The sequence below is a fragment of the Dermacentor albipictus genome, chromosome 1, assembly GCF_038994185.2.
Source record: "Dermacentor albipictus isolate Rhodes 1998 colony chromosome 1, USDA_Dalb.pri_finalv2, whole genome shotgun sequence".
In the NCBI taxonomy this organism is placed as follows: domain Eukaryota; kingdom Metazoa; phylum Arthropoda; class Arachnida; order Ixodida; family Ixodidae; genus Dermacentor; species Dermacentor albipictus.
The window spans coordinates 801,519-826,461 of record NC_091821.1 but is presented as its reverse complement, the minus strand read 5'-3'; the positions used below and the strand labels follow the sequence as shown (position 1 = coordinate 826,461).

The window sequence follows — 24,943 nt, the reverse complement described above, 5'->3', positions numbered from 1 at the left end:
GTCTCAACTCCATGCATGAAGCCAAAGCAATTGGACCAGACGGAATCTCTCCGAGGATACTCAAAGCCTGTTCATTCATTATATCCCAATACTTAAAAATAATATTCTGCAAAACCCTCGAAAGTTGCATGCTCCTTAAAGATTGGAAAACAGCCCATATAGTTCCAGTGTTTAAAAGCGGTTCCAAGTCATCCGTATCTAACTACAGGCCAATTTCACTTTGTTCCATATGTTGTAAAATCTTTGAGCACATTCTTTACAGCAATATAATAAGGCACTTAGAAGGAAACACTTTTTTCTTTCCAAATCAGCACGGTTTTCGCAAAGGCGTGAGCTGTACCACTCAGCTGATAGAACTATTTCATGAGCTTGCAGATAGCGCTGAAAGAATACGTACAGATGCAGTCTTTCTCGATTTCCGCAAAGCCTTTGACTCCGTATCACATGATCTGTTAATACATAAAATGAGCACTCTTAATTTGGATGCGAAAGTCATGAAGGTTATTGAAGATTACCTGAACGACAGAATTCAATGCGTAGTTATAGGAGGCAAGAATTCTAGTTTTGCCCAAGTCACTTCTGGAGTGCCGCAAGGCTCGGTGCTGGGGCCACTGCTGTTCTTAATTTACATCAATGACATCGCTTCATACATTTCCTCACAAATTAGACTTTTCGCAGATGACTGCGTTGTTTACAGATCCATTCGCAATCAACATGATACAGACGTACTCCAGCAGGACCTCAACAGCATAGCCTCCTGGTGTCAAAACTGGGAACTTAGCATGAATACTGATAAATGTTACCAGGTAACATTCACTAAATTTAAAATCACTAATGAACCTACTTACAAACTGGGAGATTCCATGCTCAGGAAGGTTAACGATATTAAATACTTAGGTGTTCATCTAACTGCTGATCTGTCCTTTTCCAGCCATATTGATATGACCGTCAGGAAAGCCGGGAAAATGCTCAGCCTACTTATACGAACCCTTAGAACTGCCCCTCAGATTCTTAAAACCATAGCATATAAGTCGCTGGTAAGGCCGCAATTAGAATATGCCACCGCCTTGTGGGATCCCCACCAGCGGTACCTGATTGATAAGTTAGAAGGCATACAAAACCGCGCTGCCAGGTTTATATCAAAGCAGTACTCCAGACACGCAAGCATAACAGCAATAAAGAAACACGTCGGACTAGAACCCTTACAGATAAGACGTCAGAAGCACCGACTGAAACTTCTGCACGCAATATAAACTGACGCGACAGGCATTGACAAGCTAAAATACCTTAAAGCACCCCACTACATATCAAACAGAAGAGACCACAGTTTCAAAATACGTGAAATTTCCTGCAAAACTAACTATATGAAGTTTTCATTTTTTCCCCGCAGTATTTCGGAGTGGAATAAGTTGCCAGTTGAAGTTGAGTGCTCCTCGGGATGCATTTTTAAGACTAATCAATGATTTGTAATGGCAATCGTCTTCCAAACTAATGACTGCAGGATGAATGAACTTTTTTCTTGCACTGTTTTTCTTGCACTGTTTTTCTTGCACTGTTTTTCTTGCACTGTTTTTCTTGCACTGTTTTTCTTGCACTGTTTTTCTTGTACTTTTTTCTTGTACTTTTTTCTTGTACTTTTTTCATGTACTTTTTTCATGTACTTTTTTCATGTACTTTTTTCATGTACTTTTTTCATGTACTTTTTTCATGTACTTTTTTCATGTACTTTTTTCATGTACTTTTTTCATGTACTTATTTTTATCTTGATGCATTGCTCCGATGTCATCCATCCCTTTTGTGTGATTATATTCTCGTGCTAGTCACTTCATGTTGTACCCACTCCCCTGCTATAATGCTTCGGCGCTGCAGGGTGTACTGTAAATAAATTTACTGCCCTCTAATTCCTCCAATAGCACTGCTAGACTCGCCTCACTAGATAACGTTCTAGCATTAAACGTTGCCAGGTTCATATTCCAATGGCGGCCTGTCCGGAGGCAGTGATTCTTAGCACCCTCTGCTGCGTCGCAATTCTGACCGCCGCCATGGTCAGTTGCTTCGCAGCTGCTGGGGACTGAGGGCCGGGGTTTGATTGTCGTGTTCATATAGGAGGTTGTGGCCAAGTGCTGCACCAGGGTGGCCAATCCTGCTCTGGTAAGGGAGTGCGTTACCGGTTCTGGTCACCGGGATCAGGCCGCACTCCAGGGCTGTTTGTGCAATTTTATCAACACGCGGATTTTTTTTAATCCGGTGGAAAATTGCCGGCACTGGCATTCGAACCACGGACGTCTTGCACGCGAGGCGGGTGTTCTACCTCTACGCCACCGCTGCAACAATTGTCGGTATAGCCATCTAAATCCTCTATGTGGGCATTCATGTCACCTAATAGGACAATCTCAGCACTATTCCCGAAACCCTTAATATCAGCGCTTATGCATTCCACTCACTCTTTATTCTCTGTGCAATTTTTTTCCGGTCCACAAATACGTAACTCTCAGCCAAGTTTCTTTCCCACTCATTGAACCTGATAACCAAAGATGCTCTTGACATTGTGAATTTACTCTTTTCCATTTGGCTCCCTGATGGATGAGCATTCCGACTCCCCCTCCCTTTCTTTCCGACTTAGTTCTGTTGCACCCTTCCCATACATAATTCTCAATACGTGGCGGCTCTTCTGAGTCTCTAAGGTGCGTTTCTGTAACCGCATACACCCCTATTTCTTCTCTATGTAACTGCTCCTCAATCTCTGCCCACTTTTCTTTTCTTCTGCCGCCCTGCATGTTTATGTAGCCTATTAAATTGCGAGCTCTTGTTCTTGCTTTCCTCCTTTTTCTGTTATCGACGGCGATGCTCTTCTGATGTTCCCCTAGGGGACCTTCTTCATTACTACCTACTCAGACCTCCTGAGCGCCCGCGGGCCCCCTAAAAAAGCAACAGCGCGACCCCCAAGTCGCCAGCCCACTTCTCGTGCTAGCCTGTAATTGAAGTGGATCCCATCTCGTTTAAAAATACCACAACTTCTGACTTCCCTGTTTACTTCGACAACCTCGAAGCCCTTCTCTGGGCTCATTTTCCATATTGCCTCATTGGCAGCCATTACGGCTCTTTGTACGTGACGGTCACGCACAGGCACCTCCGGCACCGTACACACCACGATCTGCACTTGAGGGGATAGCTGGCGCAAGACGTCAACCCCTTCGCCAAGCGCTAGGCTAGTCCTGGCCCTTTCCTGTTTAGGACGTCATTTAGCCCACCTGCTACTACGACAAGGTTGCGCACGTGGGCATTTTCTGTGAGCTTTTCTTTTGCTCGCTCCATGACAGAACTCAGTGTCCGCCCTGGAAATGTGCCTACCGCCACTCTTTTGTCGCCTTTCACCCTCTCCACAATTGCTTTTGAGCACCCAGCCATATTTGAGTCGCCAGCGATAATCACCCTTTCACTCTCTCCTACCTCTCCCTGCTTCCCTGTGTCCTTTCCCGCGTGATTCTGACTCGACAAAGGGCATTGTCCCCTGGGCTCCTGCTTTTTCCGCGTGGCCTCAAGGTAGGTGCCGCTCTTTCCAGCTTCCTGTGGCTGCAGCGTCGCCTCACTCGGGCTGCTTCACTATAGCTACGCCGATTCACCGGCGGCGAGCTGGCGACCGCTTGCTTTGGCTCTCTGCCTCCCACTTCGCCTGTAGGGTCTACCCTACTTTCTGAGTCTTTGCCACCGCTTTGGTGTCCTGACCCGACATTCTCCGCTGCCCGCGTCTCAAGTGCGTCGAGCCGCTTTTTCAGTTCGGCGCTGCTTTCTTTCTCTTCCTCAAGCTCGGCCACAGTCCTTACTAACTGCGCGGCCTGGGCCGCCTCCACCTTGACAAAATTTTCAACTTTTGCCTGCAGTGCTACCCGCTTCTCCTGCTCGTCCCTCAGGTTTGCCTTAAGCTATTCGAACTTAGCCGCCCAATTCCTTTCCAGTTTTTGGACGGCTTCCCTGACGCCCTCGCACGACCTGCACGTGAAACTAGACCCCTCCGCGTCTGCTAAATTCTGGAATTCAGTCTCGTCGAGGAAGCACCATCGCAGGCACTCGTCGCACTGCACTTGCTCCCCGTCTCCCGCTGCCTTCACGTTCTTCGATTTCATCGCTAAGCCTACGTCCCTAGGCCCAACGAGCAAGTTCGCCAAACCACTCACGCAAAGCCGACCTCGACCACTATCCCAAACAAAAATAAAGAATTATCACTCCCTACTCCATGTAAGAATCCGAAGAGCTAGCTGAAAGAATTAAATAAGCCTATCAAATAGGTCCCTCCTACCACCTAGGCCTAACGGGGGAGCCGCCAGACCTAGACAAAGCCAGTACGTTTACTCACGCGTTTACTACTCCTACCAAGAATTCAAAATTTGCGCCCCTACTCCATGCAAAAGAAAACACTTCAAAACACTAGCTAATAAAGATAAAAGAGCACTTAGCTACGAACGGAGTCGCTGAAGCCTCGTGCACAGAAGCGTCCGCGGAAGTGTGTGCGACGCATGTCGGAGGCAATCGTCCATGCCGGGGCCCCAACAAGTGGGTCCATTTCCCGAGGACGTCGGAGGAGAAAGCATCCGTGAAGGAAGGGTTCCTTCGACGCGGCTCCATTCCCGGCGTCATCGGATGCGTGGACGGCAGCCTTATAGCCATCATCGCACCGAAGGGCGAGAAGAAGGCGGCATTCATGTTCCGCAAAGGCTACTATGCCCTCAAAACAATGTTCCTAAGTATGTGAATTTTTGTCTAATTTGCCCGTCATAGCAACGCGTGGCTTATGCTGTGCGCTCTCGTCAGATCTGCGACGCAGGCATGCGGATCCTCGCCGTCGACGCTCTGCGACCGGGGTCAGACCACGACGCCCACATCTGGAGAACTACGTGGTTGCGTCGTCGGTTCCTGGAGGGGCATATTGCCAAGAACGGCGAACACCTCCTCGGTGAGCAGCGGGAAAATTTTGTACAGTTGCAATTCTAGCAGCATGCAGCAAAGCGTGATCGCGCCGTAAGAGAATATTCAAGCCCGAACCCCTTATGTTATAGTCAGGTTATTAAGTATAGGTGAGATGTACCAATTTTTCAATAGTATCTGCACGAAACAAAGTAACAATACACCTGCGCTGTACTTTAAACTAATTTTAATGTGAGTGTACAGTGCACGCGTTGTCACATTCTTTTTTACACTGATAGTCATTTGTGAATGAAGACTACACAAAGAGCTGCCTTGCTTCAAATAGGGATGCTACTATGTCCCAGCTTTTGTTATCTGTGATCACAGCTGCGTCAGGTGCTCAGCCTGTATAGTCCTTTATTGCAGCCTTTCTGTAGTAGGTGCATTTTACATGACCCGTGCTTCGCCTACTAAACTTTGTGCAGATTTCATACCATGTTTTATGATCCTGCAGGTGACAGCGGCTACCCCCTGGAACCATGGCTCCTGACCCCAGTCACAGGCCACCCTCCCATACACACTGCAGAAGGCAGGTACAACATTGCACATGCTGCCATGCGGTCCGTAGTGGAGCAGTGCATTGGGCTTCTGAAGAGCCGCTTCCGCTGCCTTCAGCGATACCGCGCCCTCTACTACGAACTAGACCATGCTGCCAACATCGTTGCAGCATGTGCAGTGTTGCACAACTTGTGTCTTGACGAAGGTGGCGTGTTGGATGATGTTAGTGATGACAGCAGCAGCAGCAGTAGTGACGATGAAAGTGGCAACCCCTCCCCACAGAGAGTTCCCCGAGTGAGCGCAACACGCATAATGTACTTGAAAGGCTGTGCTGCCCGGGATAACGTTATTAGCTCCTTCGGTACGACACGGCAGCAGCACCAGCACTACCTGAGAAGGGTGCGAAGGCGGCTGTGTCGACAGCAGCACCCACAGCAGCACCGACAGCAGCAATAAACACGTGCCTGACACTGCAGGCAGATGTTTATTACTGCTGTCTACACACCTAATAGAGAGCAGGAACCAATGTGAAAAAATGTGTGCAATTACTGGATAGCGTGCTGTTTTTTTATCGAATCTGCTCAATCATAACTAGCGTTTTCACGTGTCCTCTGCCAGTGAGCTGTCACTACTGGAGATGAATGCATCATTCCACTGTGACACTACACGAGAGCCTTTCATTTAGTACCTGTGGATAGAACACTTTGTGTTCATCAGCAGAATGTTGTATCCACTTCTCTGGGCAGCTGGGGTTTGCCAAATTATTTGCTGCTGCTGTTGCTTCTGTCATCACCGACACTGTCACCGCCATCTGCACTGTGCATGGGAGGATATTGGTCTTCGTCTCCTCGCTTCCTATTTGGGCTGCTGCCAAGCACAACACTTCTCGCTCCACCATGTGTACTGTTCTCATGCACCCTGTAGGCCCTGCACTGTTTTGCCACACAGCCACCGCACAGTTCCTTGACAGAAGGCCAAGTTATGCCGAAAACAATCGCCTGGCATGTCAAGCGCGTTATTCTCCCTTGGGAGAGTGTACATATGTAAATAGTTCTGAAATTGAAGGAACACAAATTGTAAATATTCATTTCAAGTGCCACTTGCATTGTTGAAAATCGTTTATTTATATCTGCATTGTAAATAAAACCATCTGATCCATCTTCAATCAAAGCAAATGACAGGCCAGCACACAGAGCATGACTTCATGGCGCCAGAATAGCCGTGTGATGTTCACTACATGGGACCCAGTACACTACCAATGGCAGATGTTAAACTGCGTAAATATGACACGAGCATAATGTTTTTTTTTAACTCGCACACAACCATTTATCTTCATCCAGCAACTTAACAGCAAGAAAGATGTCTTGTCTATTATGTAGTCAGCGTGTTTGTAGCATGAAATAGTTCAATGACTAGTGCCGTAATAAGATCACAATATAAAACAGCCATCACATGCTTTTAAGGAAGGACAACTGAGAAAATGTTTGGCACTTCAACGGTATTTCATATAACGGCTGCGAGAGCAGCCTGGCAGCGAATGTCAAAATAGTGGCCACATTGATGGCTCCATTATGTATGTCACAAACTGTGCTCAACTACAATGGGGACTAGATTGTACTGCTATCATAGGTAAGGACACCTGAAATATCACAATAACTATCGCAAGTAACAGGCGCTTGGTGTTAAAAAAAATCCAATTAGGCTACTTTTCATTGCGTAGGCACGAAATGTTTGACATTGCAAACATGACATGCATATGGCATGAAAATTCATTTCCAGTTATCACAGCATTGTAGTTAAGTGCACCTGTATGTGTGCGAGACAATGTCGAAGTTGCTGTAAAAGTGATTGCATAGTGTATATTGTCACGTGGTGGTGACGTTGAATAACACAGTAGCAATACTGTGAACGACAAAACCAACTTTTATTGGGCGAACCTGTGCCCACAAAACAGGCTACACTTATAGCACAACGATAGCGGCGAACACGCTCGGCGATCGTCGAAAATCTGATCAGTGGGTCAAGCGCGTCGGCTTTTATACAGCATTCGTCGAATGTTCCAGACTAATCGTTCGGGCCCGCGTGCCTTCCACAAAGTTCTACATCATTCGCGTCATGCGATGAAATCAGATAACACAAGGTTCGGCGACAACAGACAGCCGGGTAGAAGCATCGATAACTTTACAGAAACTTCAAATACAGGCAGGCGCGTCCCGCGCTGTGCGATTACACTTGTTAAGCGGCGAAACGTGGTCGCCCGATAAAGATAAGTACACGTGTCAATATCTTCCTTGGAAAAACGGTGCGCATTGAAACATACCAGTAGCAGCAAAACAAAAGTGAACAACACCTAACGGAAATATGGCAAAAATGCTACATATAATTTATAATGCCTCACTTGGGCAAACTTGCACTGCAAGTGAAAATGCACATGAAAAGAAATTACCTTGAAAAAAAATATGATTAGGGAGAGAAATGTAGGGAAAACAGTCATATCATCCTTTAGTGCTACATACAAAAAAAACGCATTCGTGTTTCAAGTGACATCACAGCACTATCAGTTTTCGCTGCCATGGTCGCACATGACCTGCACATAATTTCACAAGACTGGCTACAACTCGGCACAACAGCGTTCCAGGACGTATGGGCACCACCACCAAATGCTGCAGCGGTGATTTGAACGGAAAGATGGGCAACACTTGTACCTACTAGTACTAAAGGATTATATGGGAGGGGGGGGGGGGCACTGTCCCAAATCGCTGAGGCTGCTCGCGGAGGCGAGCCAGGGCAGCCAGGAGCTGGCACAGTGTTGTCGCGATGAGGCCAGTAGCCTCTCTCAAACCACGCATCTCTGCTGCCACCTGCTGCTGCACCACCCAGGTCGCCCTCAGCTCCTCCACCAGCTGCTGATGATGCTGCGAAACAAATTCACTCAGTTCAGCTGCAGGTTATGCAATGTAAACGTTTGATTCGCACTGTTTGCAAGTGTTACAGGTTCAGCAAGGTTACTCTTGAGGGCAGCGAGATCATTTACATATGACATGAGAAATGGCCGTGCAAACGTATATGGTCTGTTATGTTTAAAACATGTGAAACGTAGCAAATCCTACCAAGCTGCCTCTGCCTGTCAGAAGACAGTATTCGTGACTAGTTCAACTGTTAAACAAAATATGATCATGCTGTGGTGATACATGCAACCATGGAAATGTTTTGTAAGTTGCTATGGGTTAAAGAACACCTCAAAGGAGATGTATAAACGTGCATTAACCAATGAGCCAAATGACTACAGATACCTCTGATGTGTAATGTGGTTGTAATGTACATTACCATGCGCACTAATCACCTCTTAAAAAAATGACCTGGCCAAGTTGTACGTACCTGCCCATTTTGCTGCAGCAGCAGCTGGTGGAAACTGGCGGCCTCCGCGTTCGCTGCCTCAGCCCCGGCCGCGCATACTCGGCGGCTCCACTGCAGGCCGCATCCTCCAGCGGCTGTTGGCGGAGTATCTGTACCGCCCGCACGGGGGAATGTACCACTGCGCAGCAGTGTGTCGCAGAGGAAAAAAAATAGACTGTTACAGACCACCTTCGATTTGAATCATGACCTACATTCGGAGATAGTTGCGATCGTTTATAGAAAACGTTTACTTACCAGCTATCTGTTGAGATGCCTTCCAACCTTCATCAATTCTTCCGTATCCTATGCGAAGAAAAGCAAAAGTGAACACCATGCGATCACCGCAGATGTTCAGATGCTACTGCTCAGACATTAAGCACAAGAAAGAATGATGTGTTTACTCACCGAGCACTACGCTTTCAAAGTATTCATGATGTTCGCATCTTCCAAAATTCTTCTGGGGCGAAAGTACATCTCGTACGCCGAGATTTCATCTAATCAGGCAGCGCTACGGGCAAAAACACACCAAGTGCGGCCCACAGAGCCGATCAGCTGTTTTCACGTAGCCGCCATCTTAGGTGTGCATAGCGAAATGGATTGGATACGGAATCGGCGCATGTGTGGCTATGACTAGAAAAATTGAAATGTTTGTGTTTACTTTCAAGCGCGCTTTAACTTATCTTGCGTCAAAAGATTACAAAACAATTTTACTCTCAGCGACATACAATTGCTCTTTTATTACGCGTTACTATCTAAATGTTAGTTGCTATACGGTCCCTTTGCAAGTAAAAAACAAGCAAAACATGCTTCCGGCAACGACGGAGGCTGCTGATTGGGCAGATTGAAAAACGTCGCAGGTTCCCGCCCCCGTACGCAGAAACAGTCGCGTCATTTCGACGTCCGTAGTTTGGGATACTTTTTGTTTGGAATAGAGTTACGTTATCGCGCCCCTGTTTTGCTTTACCGAGAACCTTACGTTCAGTGCCTTCATTTCAGTTTCTTAGACAAAACGTCAAGCTGGCGTCCCGTTACGAAAGCGCCATTTTGTATGCGTCGCGCCTACGTGACGCGCCCAAGAAAATGGCGCATTGTACAGATTAGAGCCATAGTCTTTAGTAACGTTAGCTTTGGCTTGGTGCGGCCCAATCCGCTGCGATCACAGCGCGACGACGAAAAGTTCCGTGGCGGCGTCGCAGTATTCTTTTGTCGTCGCGCGTCTCGCTGCAAAGCACGCGCCCGCTCGTCCCACTACACCGTATCCTAGTACGCTCTACGTTATCCAGAGAAACGAGCGATCGTTTAAGAGACGAGTGGCAAAACATGTGCACACCAATCTGTGCTCGCAAATGCGAGCGGAAGCAAGCAACGATCTGTGCCGACCCAATCCAGAGGAAAGAGGAGGTGGAGCGTTCCCTCGTAGTGTAGCGCGAAACGTAATAAATAACAGATTAGTCATATACACATTCTGTGTGCATCTTGGAAACTTTAAAATGCTTATAACCCACATTACAGGGACTAATATTATTCTAATAATTGCATTTTATAACATTCTTATGCACATGATGCATTCAGTGGAACGGCTTAAACGAATGACATTAAGGCGAATGCCATTTGATTTGCTCGGGTGGCACCACGCAAATGACATTAAATAATAAGGCATTATGAAGTTAATGCCATTTTCTGTGCCCGTGTGGCACGTGTATAAGTGAAATAAGGGGGCGACGATGCACCAACGGTATGATCTCGCGAGCAACAACGTCAAAGGGATGATAGCCACCTAGAGTGAATCCAGATAAACAAATGAAACCAGTGGCGTGCCGAAGGACAAACTGTCTTCTTACCGCTTGCAAGGAATTTGTAAACAGGTAGCGAAGCTTCCACAGTAGCCCTCAAGTCAGCAAAATGGCGTCTCGTTGCAACCGTCACCATCTCGGTACCGGGGTACAACTGACAGCAAGCAAAATAAAGTGACGTCATAACCGGAAATCGCAGTGACGTGAAGAACGCATGCTGCTCGGCATGAATATTTGAATTTCTTCAGCGTCCGCCATTTCAAACGCTACGCCAGCAGTTAAGCGGGGGCGAGCTTGGCACTCGCCTCAGCTGAAGAACCAGCGTGTCATTAAACTATATGAATGGCGTGTGCCTTAATGTGACCATAATTAGGCTGTTATTGACGGCAGTTATTCCAGTACGGTCCTTGGGAAGGTGAGCGAATAGGGTAGAAATATATGACAGTGCCACCGAGGTTCTAAAGGCAACTTCACTTTTAGTCGTCTAGAATAATGCAACCAATATAATTGACCAAAAGAACATGTTTCAATTGACGAAAAGTTATATGGCCAGCATACATTCGTAATGTATAGCAACATATGCGAAACCTTTTCACAGAATCATTGGCAGTTCCGTGCGCCACCATGTATTCATATCCAACAGTTCTCAAACACGACAACATTGCCCCATATTATCATTTATAAAACATTCGCCTTACGAATTTTACTGTCCGTCGGATACTCGGAGCCTTTCTTGAGAGCGAACGAACATAGCGAGACGTTTGTTCGCGGAGAGTTCCGCATTTATCGTCGCGACGAAAGAGCGCGTCGGATGATTCAGCGTGAACTTGCACGATAACAAAAAGCTGTACTCACTCCTTTCGCCAATTTATGCCGTGCACTAGGTGAAATTTTTTTTTTCGTGTGCACGCTAGTTTGAACAAACACGCAAGGAAATAAAACAAAAAGACTTGGTTGAAACAGCACGGTTAAAGTGAGCAATGCCATTCCGCATGACATATCATATAACAGCCGGTAAGTATAGTCTTGCCAATCTGGTGCCAATATCATTGGTTAGTAGGGGTCACCCAGATCGAACTAATAAATTCGTAAATAGAAAAAACTTGCATTTGTAGCTTTCATACAGAACAAAATTTATAAAACAGAATGTCTGCTCGTATGACAGCATTGTGTAAAGAAATTTTCGAATAATTTGTTTTTTTCACATAGGTTTTCTTGTTTCAGTGTTTGCCCCCCCCCCCTTCAACTGGTTGCGTTTCCATTGTGCACCACAAACTGATATCTCTGGCAATAGGTAGTCGGACGCGTTTTCTTCCAAGCTTCGCGACCTACTTAGAAGGCCCTCGCCATTAGCACTTTCATTTGGGACGCCGTCATGGCGTGCGAAGGTACCGAGTTTCGCCAAAGTCGGCGCATTCTGCAAAGCACTGAAGCGCTCGTTTTCAGGGACAAATCTAGCGATGCAGCGATCCAGATCTGAAACGTCTGCTGGTCTCAGGTTAGGCTTAAAAAAGGATATCCAGAGTTTTGCACGGACTATCATCTACCATAGCGCCCCCGAGGGCCAGTGTGTTATTTGGCGGCAATTTAGCCGTAAAAAAATTTTCCTCTTAGTTGGAGCTGTTGAAGTTTCACCTTCACCCAGAATTCCGCGTGATGGATCGCAGTAGGCGTACAGATTGTTCTGGCGGCGATCAACTCCAGGGGCCAAGCAAACGCACACAGAGGAATCAGCCGGACAACTGAAGGGCCCACTATACTGGCGGAAAAAAAGGTAAACACAAAACTTATCTGCGCATGCTCAGATATGGCAGCGCCACCTCTTCATCAGGCACACGTGCCGGCCCGTGCGAGAGATAACTCTTCAGGAATTTCTTTTTTTTTCTTCATGGCTGGCTCACGCATGCGCTTGCACTACGATTGATATGCCAAGCCTCGACCATTTGACGCGTTCTCTTCGTTCCCCTCACGGCAGACGAGCTACCCAGAGCCGAACAAAGCTGGATTTATATCTCAGAAGGGCGTTCCACCTTCACATTACTTTATTTCCTTAAAGGGCCCTTCACCGGGTCTGGCCATGTTGAGCTGACAGGCGCAGATAACAATCGTGTTTGCAAAGTATTACATCGCTACGCTCAGCGGAAAGATCTGAAATTTCAATCCGAACGCCGTTTACCTCTTCACTCGCGGCCGCCGCGCTCCAAGCCGGACGGTGACGTAATCGTGCCCCTGCGCCTATGTAAGCGTGTCCGCAGTGTGACGTAGCACGTGGTGACACGTGACTTCGAGACTTATCCAGACAACATCTGTTATCTGTGCGATCTGTTGCTTGAATTGACGGATGGAAGTTTAGAGAAATAATAAAACACACAAACGGAATGGCTGCGTGTTTTTTGTTTTACTTCGCACCAAAGCAAGAGAGATGTAGTTCCGCTTCGTCTGCTTGTTGCCACGGTCGTGCGGTCACGTGCGCAGGTACCGAAACAATGTCATCTTTTACCGTGTTCCAGCGCGTGATCACGCTCTGAGATCCGCTTGTTCTGCCTCAGTATTCGTGTAGCATTGAATTATATCGCTAGTCATGTTTTCTTGTGCACAGTGCGCAAAATCGTGGGCTGCGCGAATGAGACAACAGCTCGCGCGCGGCGCCGTAGGCGGAAGTGCATAGCGCCGAAAAAAAAAAGGCGAGGAGCAAAAAGAAAAAACGAAGGCAGGGCCTATGATGCATGCGTCACGCGATCCTCGAGGTTTCGGTATGGGCAACGCCTGGTATGGGAGAACGCAGGGAAGGAATTTCGCTTGCGTAGGCTAGACGGGGCGAGTGGAGAAAGCGTCTTGCTTGGCAGTGGAGCACGCCTGCTGAAAACATGGGTTCGCGGCACTGGCATATTCCTATCTCGGCTATTAATGAGCCGATCTGAAAAATTTTGCGCCAGAACGCTCCCTAGAGGACACGTAACGACCTTCTGCATATAACCAAAATTTGCTATGGGGCGTGGTGAGGGGCGCTTTAAAGACCCTTTTCAGGGGATATAACAAAAGGGGTGGGGTTACATATCTGATAGATAAAAAGCAGTGCAGGTAATTGCTTTTGGATATGAGTGGTCGTGGCTTCAAAAGATACTGGCCCGAAATGCGGCCGCCGTGGCTGGGATTCGATCCCGCGACCTCGTGCTCAGCAGCCCAACCCCATAGCCACTGAGCACGGCCGCTCAATGGAAACAAGGTTCCATTGAGCGGCCGTGCACTGAGCAACCAAGGCGGGACCTAGCAATGAAGCAGACGACGACTTGTACGCAGCAGACGACGGAAGCGAGAGGCGTTTACGACAGAATAATCATGCGCTGTGAGCTATGTGCTTTATTTTTACTGCGAAGAAAAACTGTTTCGCTATACCGAGAACCCAACGTTCAGTGCCTTCATTTCAGTTTCTTAGGCAAAACGTCAAGTTGGCGTCACGTTACGAAAGCAACATGGGGCCATCAGCGCCATTTTATTTGCGTTACGCCTACGTCACGCATCGAAAAAAATGGCGGAATGTCCAGAACAGCGCCCGAAACATGGCCCCAAATCTCTATTGCGGACGTGTTTACTTTTCCCCTGCTCTCGCTGAACCCAAGGGCTTCAAGGAGGCCAGTAACGCCTAAATTGACCGCTGGGCAGATATCTTCACATTCTAATAAAACATGCTCCATCGTTTCCCTAGCTTTACCGCAGCCAAGCACATGCTTCTTCTTCCTTCTTATATCTCGCTTTATAGGTGCATGTTCTCAGGCATCCCGATCTCGCTTCGAAACAGCTTCTCTCTGAGTTATCATAAATTGTTTCTTTCCTGAGTTTGTTTTTTTCCTCTTGAGTAGTTACTCATACAAGGTTTATTTTGCATTGCCGCCACCCATGCAGTTATCTCCTCCTCTCTGATTTTATGCTTGACGTTCTTTGTTGCCATGTTGCTCACCATACAGGTCGTATACTTCCTGGTAAGCTTCCTAGTTCTCTTTCTCCACTGTGAATCAATGTTTTTCCTGTACAGATAACTCAACACTCTCCCAGCCCATTTACTTTCTTCCATATTCCTCAGTCGTTCTTCATACTCAATTTTACTGCGAGCTTCCCACATTTCAAAACTAGTCCAGCCCATATGACCCTGCACAGCTTCATTAGTAGTCTTCCCGTGAGCGCCCTATGCGAGGCGTACCACTGACCATTGGTTGTCGCCGAGTCCTGATTGTACCCCTGATTTCAAGCAAACAACCGCATTTCCAAAAGTAAGTTCTGGAACCATATTACACATTTCCACATATCCCGGTGCACCTCGTAGCTATTGTAACCCTATAGCGCTCTGTGCTTCATTATATATGGCTGCATTTCTCGTCCCTTTTACTGTCATTGTTTCATTCTGTGTTTCGATATATATATTGCCTTCGTTCATCCATATACCAAGGTATTTATATTCTTGTACCCGAGGTATTTCCTGGCCCTGTACTGCCACTGTCTGTTCACTGTTTCCATTGAATACCATAACACCCGGTCTTCTAACAATAAATTTCAAACCTAAATTGTCGCCTTCCTTTCCACAGATATCAGCCAGACGTTGCAAATCACTTTGCTTGTTAGCTAGCAGCACAATGTCCTGCGCATAAGATAAACCTCGTAGCTGTTGCTCGACTACTGTACCGGCCTGTTTGTATGAGATATTAAACCCGATAATATTAAAGTCCCCCAACCATTTAAAAGTACCGCCAGGCTTTGATCCAGCCGACAACGCCTGCGATAGGCTGATCGGTGACATGTGACCTTGCTCCGCCCCTTTGCCGCCATGAAAGTTCCTGCACGCCGGGCGAAGTGCGTACGTTTCGGCTGTTGTGCTATGGACATCGCTGCGATAATTTCGTTCCGGGAGGGCCGAAATGCCTTGTTGCTGTGCGGTTGGGTGCGGAAACCGGACGAAGGATGGCAAAAAGTTATTTTGCATTGCGCGCGGCAACCAGAACCTAACCAGACGAAAAGTATGGTTACACAGAATTGCACGGACGGACTTTGAACCGTCGGTAACAGTACGACTATGCGAGGCAAGTAATACCCCTGTCAAGCGGGCAAGTTAAGTGCACTTACGGGGAGTGCACTTCGGGATCTTGAGTCACACTTTAGGCAACGCGCTTCTTAACGGGAAAATAGAGTGGACTCGCAGTAAAAAAAAAATGGCGACAGACTAAGAGCGCGTTTTTAAAGATGTAAATTAACAAGAGAAAGCTGCTAAAAAGCGATTGTTTTAAGTAGAATTATATATAAAAACAAACTTCATCCATTTGTCTCAACAAAAAACGAAGATGTTTTTATTATAAGTGTGTTGCAAGTCAATGCTGGCCAATACGAAGCCTAGCCAATCCAAAACAACAAGGCAGCGTGCGGCGAGGCGGCAGTTGATCCTGCTCATGATCCTGCTAGAACAGAATATGAGCGAGTATATATGAGCAAAGACGGCGAGTTCGATATTTAGCTATACTGCAAAATGCCACGCACACGGCTCAAAGCACGACCGGCGTGGTCGGCACGCTTTCACACCAAAATAAACACGTACTGAATGAACCTGGCGGCGCCGCAGTGCTGCATCATTCTGGCGCCGTTAGTCGCGTATATGATAAATTCGTTTCTTTATTGCGTTGTTTCGCTTCTCGCTAAACACAAATTATATTGTTAAAAGCTGCTCAATAACTGAAATGAACTTTCATGTCCTTTTTCTATGCATTACATTTTGCGTCGTTGAAAGCGTTGGTGGCGAGGCTAGGCACTCCTTGAAACCGTTGACGGCGAGGCTACGCACTCGGCCAGCAAAGTGCGTTCCGTGAACGTACTCCGACTTGAGTGTACTAATCTAAAGGAGACACGCTGACAGTACTAAAGGAGACACGCTGACACGATCCATACCGCCTCTTCATCATGTCACGAGAGTTGCACTGGCTCGTAGCATTGAACCACAAGACACAGCAGTCGTCGTGTAATCGCTACACGACAGACACACTCAGCGGCAAGAAGACTGTTGGCGCACTCGTTTCCACACACACACAAGATGTTTAGTTGCCGTGAGGGCTGCGCGCTTTGAGAATCGCACGTTCGAGCGATGTTATGTCGAAAGTTTTTCAGTCCAAGTGACTGTCAGCCTTCATTTTTACACGACTTCTTCGTTCAATGCAACCGCTATGTGTACGCAGCACACTTACATGCAAAAGATTTCACAGAGCATACGGGATTAAGCGCAAGCAATCACCAAGGCTCGCACGGTGATTGAGCGCAAACGACCGAAATATAAACACGCAGAATCGAGGCGATCCAGGCCTCATTACGCTCTCTTGAGCTATTTTCTTGGAGCGCTCATTTGAAATTAAAGGACTAAATTTAGCAGTTCGGGTCCTTCTTTCGTTTTTCGCCACAGTCAGGCACCAGTAGGCTTTATTTCCGCGCGTATGCAGATAATTTTCACCTCCCGAATGCCGCGGCGCCGCAGTTTAGCGTGGGCGCCGTCTGCTACAGGAACTTCCTAGGTGGCGCGCGCGGCAGATGTCGCTACCTTGAAAATTATAAAGGGACCTTAGATAATATTTCCTTCCAGCGCCCTCTCAATCCTCACCATGTACATTATAAACAGCAGTGGGGATAAAGGGCCCCCCTGCCTCAGTCCCTTGTTGATATCAACTTTCCCCTCGATCCTCATCCCTTCCCGTTCAACGCAAGCGGTATTTTCTCGGTAAATCTATCTCAAAAGCTGTAGACAATCGTCCCCTAAGCGGGCGCTAAGGTCCCTGAGTAAAAGTTAAAGGTAGCGGCATGCTTTTAACGCGACAGCGTTAAGGAGCTCGTGTCGCAGAAAAGCCGGTGTCGTCGGCGTCGGTGTTGGCGTCGGCGTCCGCGGCGTTGACCGTGAGCGATAAATCACGGCAGGTACTTCATAAATAAAAAGCAACTTCCAAGGTGGGCTGGGTGGGATTCGAACCAGGGTCTCCGGAGTGTGAGACGGAGACGCTACCACTCAGCCACGAGTTCGATGCTTCCAAGCGGTACAAACGCGCCTCTAGTGAATGCGGTGTTGCCTTCGAAACGAGCCGTGGAAAGTTATACTGCGGTGTATATCGGTAATTATGACCATGTAACGTACAAAAGTCGCAATTACACGAGTTGCGAAGTGCGTTTCCGCTGCATTTCTTCTGCGCTTTCCGCACACGCAGCGCCATCTTGCGGCAAAAACAGAAGACCCCCTCCTCTCAATGTACGGCGCTGCCCCGACAGGAGGCGCGCCGCGCGCGCATTGGGACCGCTGCCAGGCGCGTCGCGGTACCGACTCCCTCTCCCCTGACGACGCTTCGCCGTGCTCCCGGTTGCAGAATCAAGCGCCGTTCCTTTCTTTAGATTACTGTCTATCTATCTCTCTGCCCGTGCCGATCACGACGTTTGGCTGGCGTAGATCGTTTCCCCTCCGAGACACCGAGTTCCTTGGTTCGTTCCGTTCGCTCAGGTGCACGTTTCGTTGCCGCGCCGAACGCTGCGTTGCTCGACGCTCAGCGCGTGATAGGTGGGCGCTAAGTCCGATGCGGGGCGCCTCGTAAGTGATCGCTGTGCCGTAGCGCATTGTCTTAAACCCCTTGGCGGGTCGACGGGAACGCTGTCGCGTTCCACTCTTGAAGGCGAAGCTTAAGCGTCCTCCAATTTTTATCTTTCTTTTAATTATGGGGTTTTACGTGCCAAAACCACTTTCTGATTACGAGGCACGCCGTGGTGGACTCCGGAAATTTGGACCACCTGGGGTTCTTTAACGTGCACCTAAATCTAAGTACACGGGTGTTTTCGCATTTCGCCCCCATCGAAATGCGGCCGCGGTGGCCGGGATTTGTTTAATTAAAAAAAAACAGAAGGTAGCTGAATCCTTCGGCTTTTTTCCAGGGGTGTAAACGAAAGAAATTATTCTCGATTTGATTTCCGAGAAAAAAATGTTACGTTTAGCTCATACTTCATACCTAAATGTAATGCCGTTCCCAAATATACGTCCGATCGACTAAACAGCTTCTGCGTTAAATACGGCTGCTTTCATTTATGCGGTGCAGTATCATCATAAGGACAATAATTAAGCAATTAAGGGAAACGGCGTGCCTCACATACACATGGAGATATTCTTAGATCTGCTGTGTTCGTTGAAGAAGATAAATGTGGCGTACCGGTCACCCAGTTTTAATTGGTTGCAGACATATGGTGAGATTGTTGAAATTTTTTTTCCTTGCCAGAATCAAGTTAGCAGATTGCAGGCTGCCACAAAACGGGTCGTTTATATTGAGTGACAGATAGGAACTTGTTGAGCAGAACCCATTAGCACCCGTGTGTTAATTCTCGCAGGAACTGGTACGCCTCTGCGCAACAGCGACGGCTCTCCAACAGCAGAATCGTTGCGAATAACAGTCCTCACTTGCATCGGCCCCTCACCTTCGAGACTTCAAAAGCGCTGTTATTCCTTACATTCGAACGGAAACGGCTATTAGATAATTTTTAATGGTGAATTTTGAAGTCGAACAAGATAGAATTTGATTAGACTACATGTTTCTACTTCATTTCGTCTGCTGGCAGGTTGAAGGAGATGGCTAGACAAGCCACGGAGATTACATTGGTAAGGACTTCCCGGTCTCCCCGATTCAATCTGCACACATAGACAATATCTTTTCCCTAACACTGTTGTTCATATTACCGTCCAATAATTGCCTTGATTCCTTTTTTCGGAAAATAGATTGGTTCACCTGGGGCTGATACAGCCTTTAAAAAAACACGCTTATTCCGGTCGGCAGTTTTAAAACATATATGGGGTTTTGCGTGCCAAAACCACTTTCTGATTATGAGGCACGCCGTAGTGGGGGACTCCGGAAATTCGGACCACCTGGGGTTCTTTAACGTGCACCTAAATCTAAGTACACGGGTGTTTTCGCATTTCGCCCCCGTCGAAATGTGGCCGCCGAGGCCGGGATTTCATCCGGCGACCTCGTGCTTAGCAGCCCAACAGCATAGCCAATAAGCAACCATGGCGGGTGGGAGTTTTCACTTTTCAATCAGCGCACTTATGATAATTTTTCTCTTACATGCATGTCGTGGATATATATGTCTATGCACCCTTACATATACCTGGAAGTGCATTGGTCATCTGCTTTCTTGGCGCCACGGACATAATAAACGTCGTTTATTTCACTATAATATTGTTATCCTTGATCATTGTCCCTGATCGATATTCCACCAATAAGAAGAGCGCGTAAAATGACACGATGTCAATAAAAGTTTCTTACGTAGCTTCATGTTACACATAGGCGGCCTCTGTGGCAAAAATTACGTGTTACTTTTAGAAAACAATGTTAAAAATTTATGCAAATATTCTACGCACTGCGGTAATCAATGCAAGCGACGTTTTCTTTGCTGTTTGCTTGGATTGACGATAATCAGCGGTGATGTTGACGGCGAACGTTTAATTTCTTGTACGTTTTGTCCAACACAAGAGTGGTCAGTTGATGTTAAGCGTTGCCTTGCGTGCACCACTGCTTTTTGTCTGCGTAGTACACAAAACACACAGGGAGAGGTGTTTTGCTTGAGGCGTTGTGATGCGCCGTGTTTCATAACTTCTGAGAGGCTTGAACAATTGTCATTGCCTCACATGGCACATCGCATCGTGACAGAAGCATTAAACTTGAATTGGATTATGGGGCTGTACGTGCCAAAACCACAATCGGATTATGAGGCTGGCCGTAGTGACCCACTCCGGATTAATTTTGGCACCATCGTGTTCTTTAACGTGTCCAAAGTGCACGAGCGCTTTTTTTTTTCATTTCGCCCCCGTCGAAATGTGACTGCCTCGGTCGGTGTCAAACCCGCGAGCTCGAGCAATGCCGTAGCCGCGAAGCTACAGCGGCGGGCACAGCAGACGTGCGACAGCTGCCGTTGTGTCGCCTAGACCCTTTATTTAATGCAGCTCTGGTTGAATAATTGAATGTGTGTGGTTTAGTGGCGCAAGGTCCAGGTATGGCCAAAGAGCGCCATCACATTGTTAGTGATTTCGCGATGATGATTTCTGTGAAGTTGTGACGTGGCTGTGAAGGGGCCTAAAAATAGTCGCTGTAATGTGCGTAAAATGTACGTGAAATAAGACTGTGGCGATGATTATTGACGGGTACTATAAGCCTTACACTGCATTGCGGAAGAATGATATGATATACAGAACATCAAAGATGCAAAAATTCGCTACAGCACAATTGCCTCAACATGCAGACCACTCGAAACACAAGGGCCTGGAGGCGTGTGCTATACAGTACGACTATCACAGCGGCATCCTCTGAAGAGCGGAAGCGCTACGAATGTATGGGACTAATAAAATGTAAGACAACATCTCTGAGAAAACCTAGGACTGTGTCTGTATCTGTGTCTGTACCAAGAAACATTACAGGATGAAGAGGAATGTGCTGCCGGTACCCTAAGGAAAGGTGTTTCATTCTCTCACATTCGGCTTCCCGACACTTCAAGAGGAAGTGGAGAACGGTCAGCCTCTCCCCGCATCTACCACAGGCTGGTGGGTCATTTCCGGTGAGTAGAAAATTATGGATACCAAATGTGTGTCCTATTCTGAGACGACAGAATAGGACATCTGTTGGGCGTGATTTTGTTGCAGAGGGCGAGAATCCTAACTGTGGCTTTATCACGTGGAGCTTATTATTTGTTTCCGGTTCTCACGAGCGTTGCCAGTAGTTTCGCAGTTTCTTATGTAAGAAAGGCTTCAGATCTGTGACAGGGACAGTAGCCGTAGGATTAATAGCTAGTGATGTGAGTGATGTGGCCATTTTGTCAGCTAGTACATTTATTTTATTTTATCTATTTATCAATACTGCAATCCCCATTGGGGATTTTAGCAGGGTGGGAAACAATACATATGTAAAGAATACTATAGCAGAGGCAACGAAAACAATACAAATCAGGTTAACAGAGCTTAAACATAGCAGTGGCCTAGCAAGAAAACAAATTGTTACATAATACTTGAAACAAACGCCGAAAGTAATGATTTTAAAACTTGGTCATTGGTTAGATGATTCCATTCAACGACTGTTCGGGGAAAGAAGGAATGCTTAAAACAGTTATTACGTGTACTAAATGGGGTTATTGTTCGGCTATGTCGCTGTCTAGTAGCATAACCAGATGAAAAAGTAATTATTCCCGTGAGATCTGTCTTATAATGACCGTTTATTAGTTGAAAAAGAAATTTTAGTCGTGATACACGATTTCTTTGCATTAATGGTGGCAGGTTTGCTTTTGTTAAGAGGTCTGTCACTGAAGTGCGTTCGAAGTTGTTATAAATGAAACGAGCTGCTTTTCTTTGCACCATTTCTATCTTGTTAGTGCCAGTTTTAGTATAAGGGTCCCAAATTACACATGCATAGTCTAGTATCGGTAAAATTACAGCTTTATATGCGAGTAGGCGTACAGAGGGAGTAGAAAGTTTCAAAGCCCTCCGTAAAAAATAAAGCTTGCGGTTAGCATTAGATACTACATATTCAAGGTGCTTAGCCCAAGTGAGGTCATTTGTGATCCAGAGTCCTAGATACTTATAATGTGTTACTTCGGAAATATTTATGTTATTAATACCGTATGGAAACGTTAGTTTATGTTTCTTATGTGAGATGGACATAAAAACTGTTTTCTCGAAATTAATTGACATTTGCCAGGCAGCGCACCAGTCGACAATTTGTCGAAAAGCATCATTCAGCAACTCCTGGTCAGTAATATTGTCTATCTCCGAGTACAATACACTGTCATCTGCATAAAGCTTAGCCATAACAGGAATACCATGCAGCATATCATTAATGAATAAAAGGAACAAGAGAGGTCCAAGGACCGAGCCCTGCGGAACACCAGAGCCTACCGGAAGTCGTTCAGAAGCATGATTATTAAAAACAACAAATTGTTCTCTGCTATCAAGGTATGCTGTAAGCCAATTAATTAGTCTGGAGTTTTTCAGTATCTTGCTCAATTTGTAAAGTAGTTTTTTGTGAGAGACCCTGTCGAAAGCCTTTGAAAAGTCCATGAAAATAGCATCTATTTGTTTCCCATTGTTAATTGCTTTCGAAAAGTCGTGCACTCTTAAAACTAGTTGGGTAATTGTAGAGTAGCCGTTTCTGAATCCGTGTTGATGCTTTGTTAGTACATTATTGTTTTCCAAGAATTTTGAGATATGATTATGGATTATGTGTTCCAAAATTTACATACTGTAGATGTTAAAGAAATTGGATGGTAGTTTTGAATGCAGTGCTTTTTCCCTGTTTTATGTAATGGCTTCACTCTGGCTGTCCTCCAGTCACTCGGTACTTGTTCCTTGTGAACAGAACATGCAAGTACTTTGATGTCCATTCTGCATACCGTTTTAAAAATGTGTTTGGAATGTTGTCCGCGCCAGAAGATTTTTTATTGTTCAATTGTAAAAGCATGTTGATAATAATATTTGGGGTTTTACGTGCCAAAACCACTTTCTGATTATGAGGCACGCCGTAGTGGAGGACTCCGGAAATTTTGACCACCTGGGGTTCTTTAACGTGCACCTAAATCTAAGCACACGGGTGTTTTCGCATTTCGCCCCCATCGAAATGCGGCCGCCGTGGCCGGGATTCGATCCCGCGACCTCGTGCTCAGCAGCCCAACAGCATAGCCACTGAGCAACCACGGCGGGTAAGCATGTTGAGTATACCTGGTTCGCTTATTTGAACATCGGGTATAGGCGGCACACACATTTCGAAAGGTGGTATTACATCATTATCATTTGCATAGACGGACTTAAAGTGTTTGTTAAACGCATTTGCCATTTCTTTGCTTTCGTGAACTGCCTTACCAGCAACATGAAATAAATCACATTCCTGGGAGGTCGGAGAAATAGAACGCCAAAGTTTCTCTGGAGCCGTGGTTATGAAACTTGGCAGCGATTCACCATAGTAGCGTTGTTTATCGGCGTACACTTGACTTTTGAGCTGAGAAGAAATGTCGTCGATCTTTTGTTTTACCGACTGCACGTTTTCGATTTTAAATTGTTTCTTTACACGCTTCAGTTTCCTTTGGAGCCTCAATGTCTCGCGGGAGATCCAGGGATTATTGCGATTTTTCTTTTTAGTCGACAACGGGACAAAGCGATCAATGCACTCTTTAACTATTTTTTTAAACCTGCACCACAACGACACTACGTCTTCCATGCTACTTGAAAAGTCGTCGAAATTTAGCCAAAGTGTATCAATAATTGATACATCATCGGCTCGAGAGAAATTTCGGTAAAATGAACATTCAGATTTCTTATCGAACACGGTGTCTTTAACGATGAGTAGTACAGCCTCGTGATCCGATATGCCAGGTACTATCTCGCAATTCGTTTTGGCATTAATGGATCCGCTGACAAAAAAAAAGGTCAAGCATTGACTGAGAACTGCCTTGAATTCGTGTGTTTTGTTCCACAATTTGCAATAAGTCAAAAGAAAAAGCAATGTCCAGTATACTTCCCCTAGAGGGTCATGTTTTTTAAGTGAGAATGTTTTCCAGTCGACATTAGGCAAATTAAAATCTCCTGATAATATAATACCATTACCGGGTTTTACATTCGCATACAAAAATTCCCTAAGCTCGTCAAATACGGCAATGGTAGAATTAGGGGGTCGGTATTTTGCTGCAATAACATATTTAACATTTGCATGGTAAGCTGTACAGAAAATACACTCTACATTGGGTATTTCAGGCATTAAAAAAATTCGTAAGGATGATTTAAAAAGTATGCAAACACTCCCGCCTCTACCATCACGGTCTTTTCGATACGAACTGTAGCCAGTGGGAACGAACTCACTGTCAAGGATGGTGTCATTAAGCCAAGTCTCAGTCAAGACCACTATATCTGGGTTGTGCAAGACCAGAAGAGCCTCCAACTGAGTGGTCTTGTTGAGTATACTCCTACAATTGACATTTATTATTTTCAGGGTTCGAGATGTCTTAGTCAAAAGTCAGTTTGAATTTTTTTAAGCCTGTAGCGAGAACCCTTTGATTCGTCCCAACCAAATAAGACGTTATCAATGCTTAGTTTGTCGAAAATTAGTTTTACCTTGGCTCCGTCTGCTTTCTCTTTCTCTCAACTTTTCCACAGTTGTTTACGTGTCTCCCGAACTCGCTTTGAATAGTCCTCGGCTATCAATATTCCGGAGCCTTTAAGCTTATGACATGATCGTAATATTGACATTTTTTCACGAAAGTCGAGAAGTTTC

The 24,943-nt window shown here is 46.1% G+C and overlaps 2 protein-coding genes across 2 annotated transcripts in view; one reads left to right on the top strand and one right to left on the bottom strand.

Annotated features, from left to right (window-relative positions):
• Positions 1-4,824: 4,824 nt before the first annotated feature.
• Positions 4,825-5,916, top strand: LOC139047280 (putative nuclease HARBI1). Its single transcript, XM_070521231.1, has 2 exons — positions 4,825-4,951; positions 5,417-5,916. The coding sequence occupies exons 1-2, from the start codon at positions 4,825-4,827 to the stop codon at positions 5,914-5,916; spliced, it is 627 nt and encodes a 208-aa protein (XP_070377332.1).
• A 2,101-nt stretch (positions 5,917-8,017) lies between these two features.
• Positions 8,018-24,943, bottom strand: part of LOC139046779 (uncharacterized) — a 44,362-nt gene continuing 27,436 nt past the window's right edge. The window contains exons 2-5 of the mRNA XM_070520875.1: positions 9,112-9,138; positions 8,839-8,995; positions 8,208-8,375; positions 8,018-8,047 (exon numbers count right to left, since the gene is read on the bottom strand). Coding sequence (XP_070376976.1) covers positions 8,018-8,047; positions 8,208-8,375; positions 8,839-8,995; positions 9,112-9,138 — 382 coding nt within the window. The remainder of the gene's footprint in view (positions 8,048-8,207; positions 8,376-8,838; positions 8,996-9,111; positions 9,139-24,943) is intronic.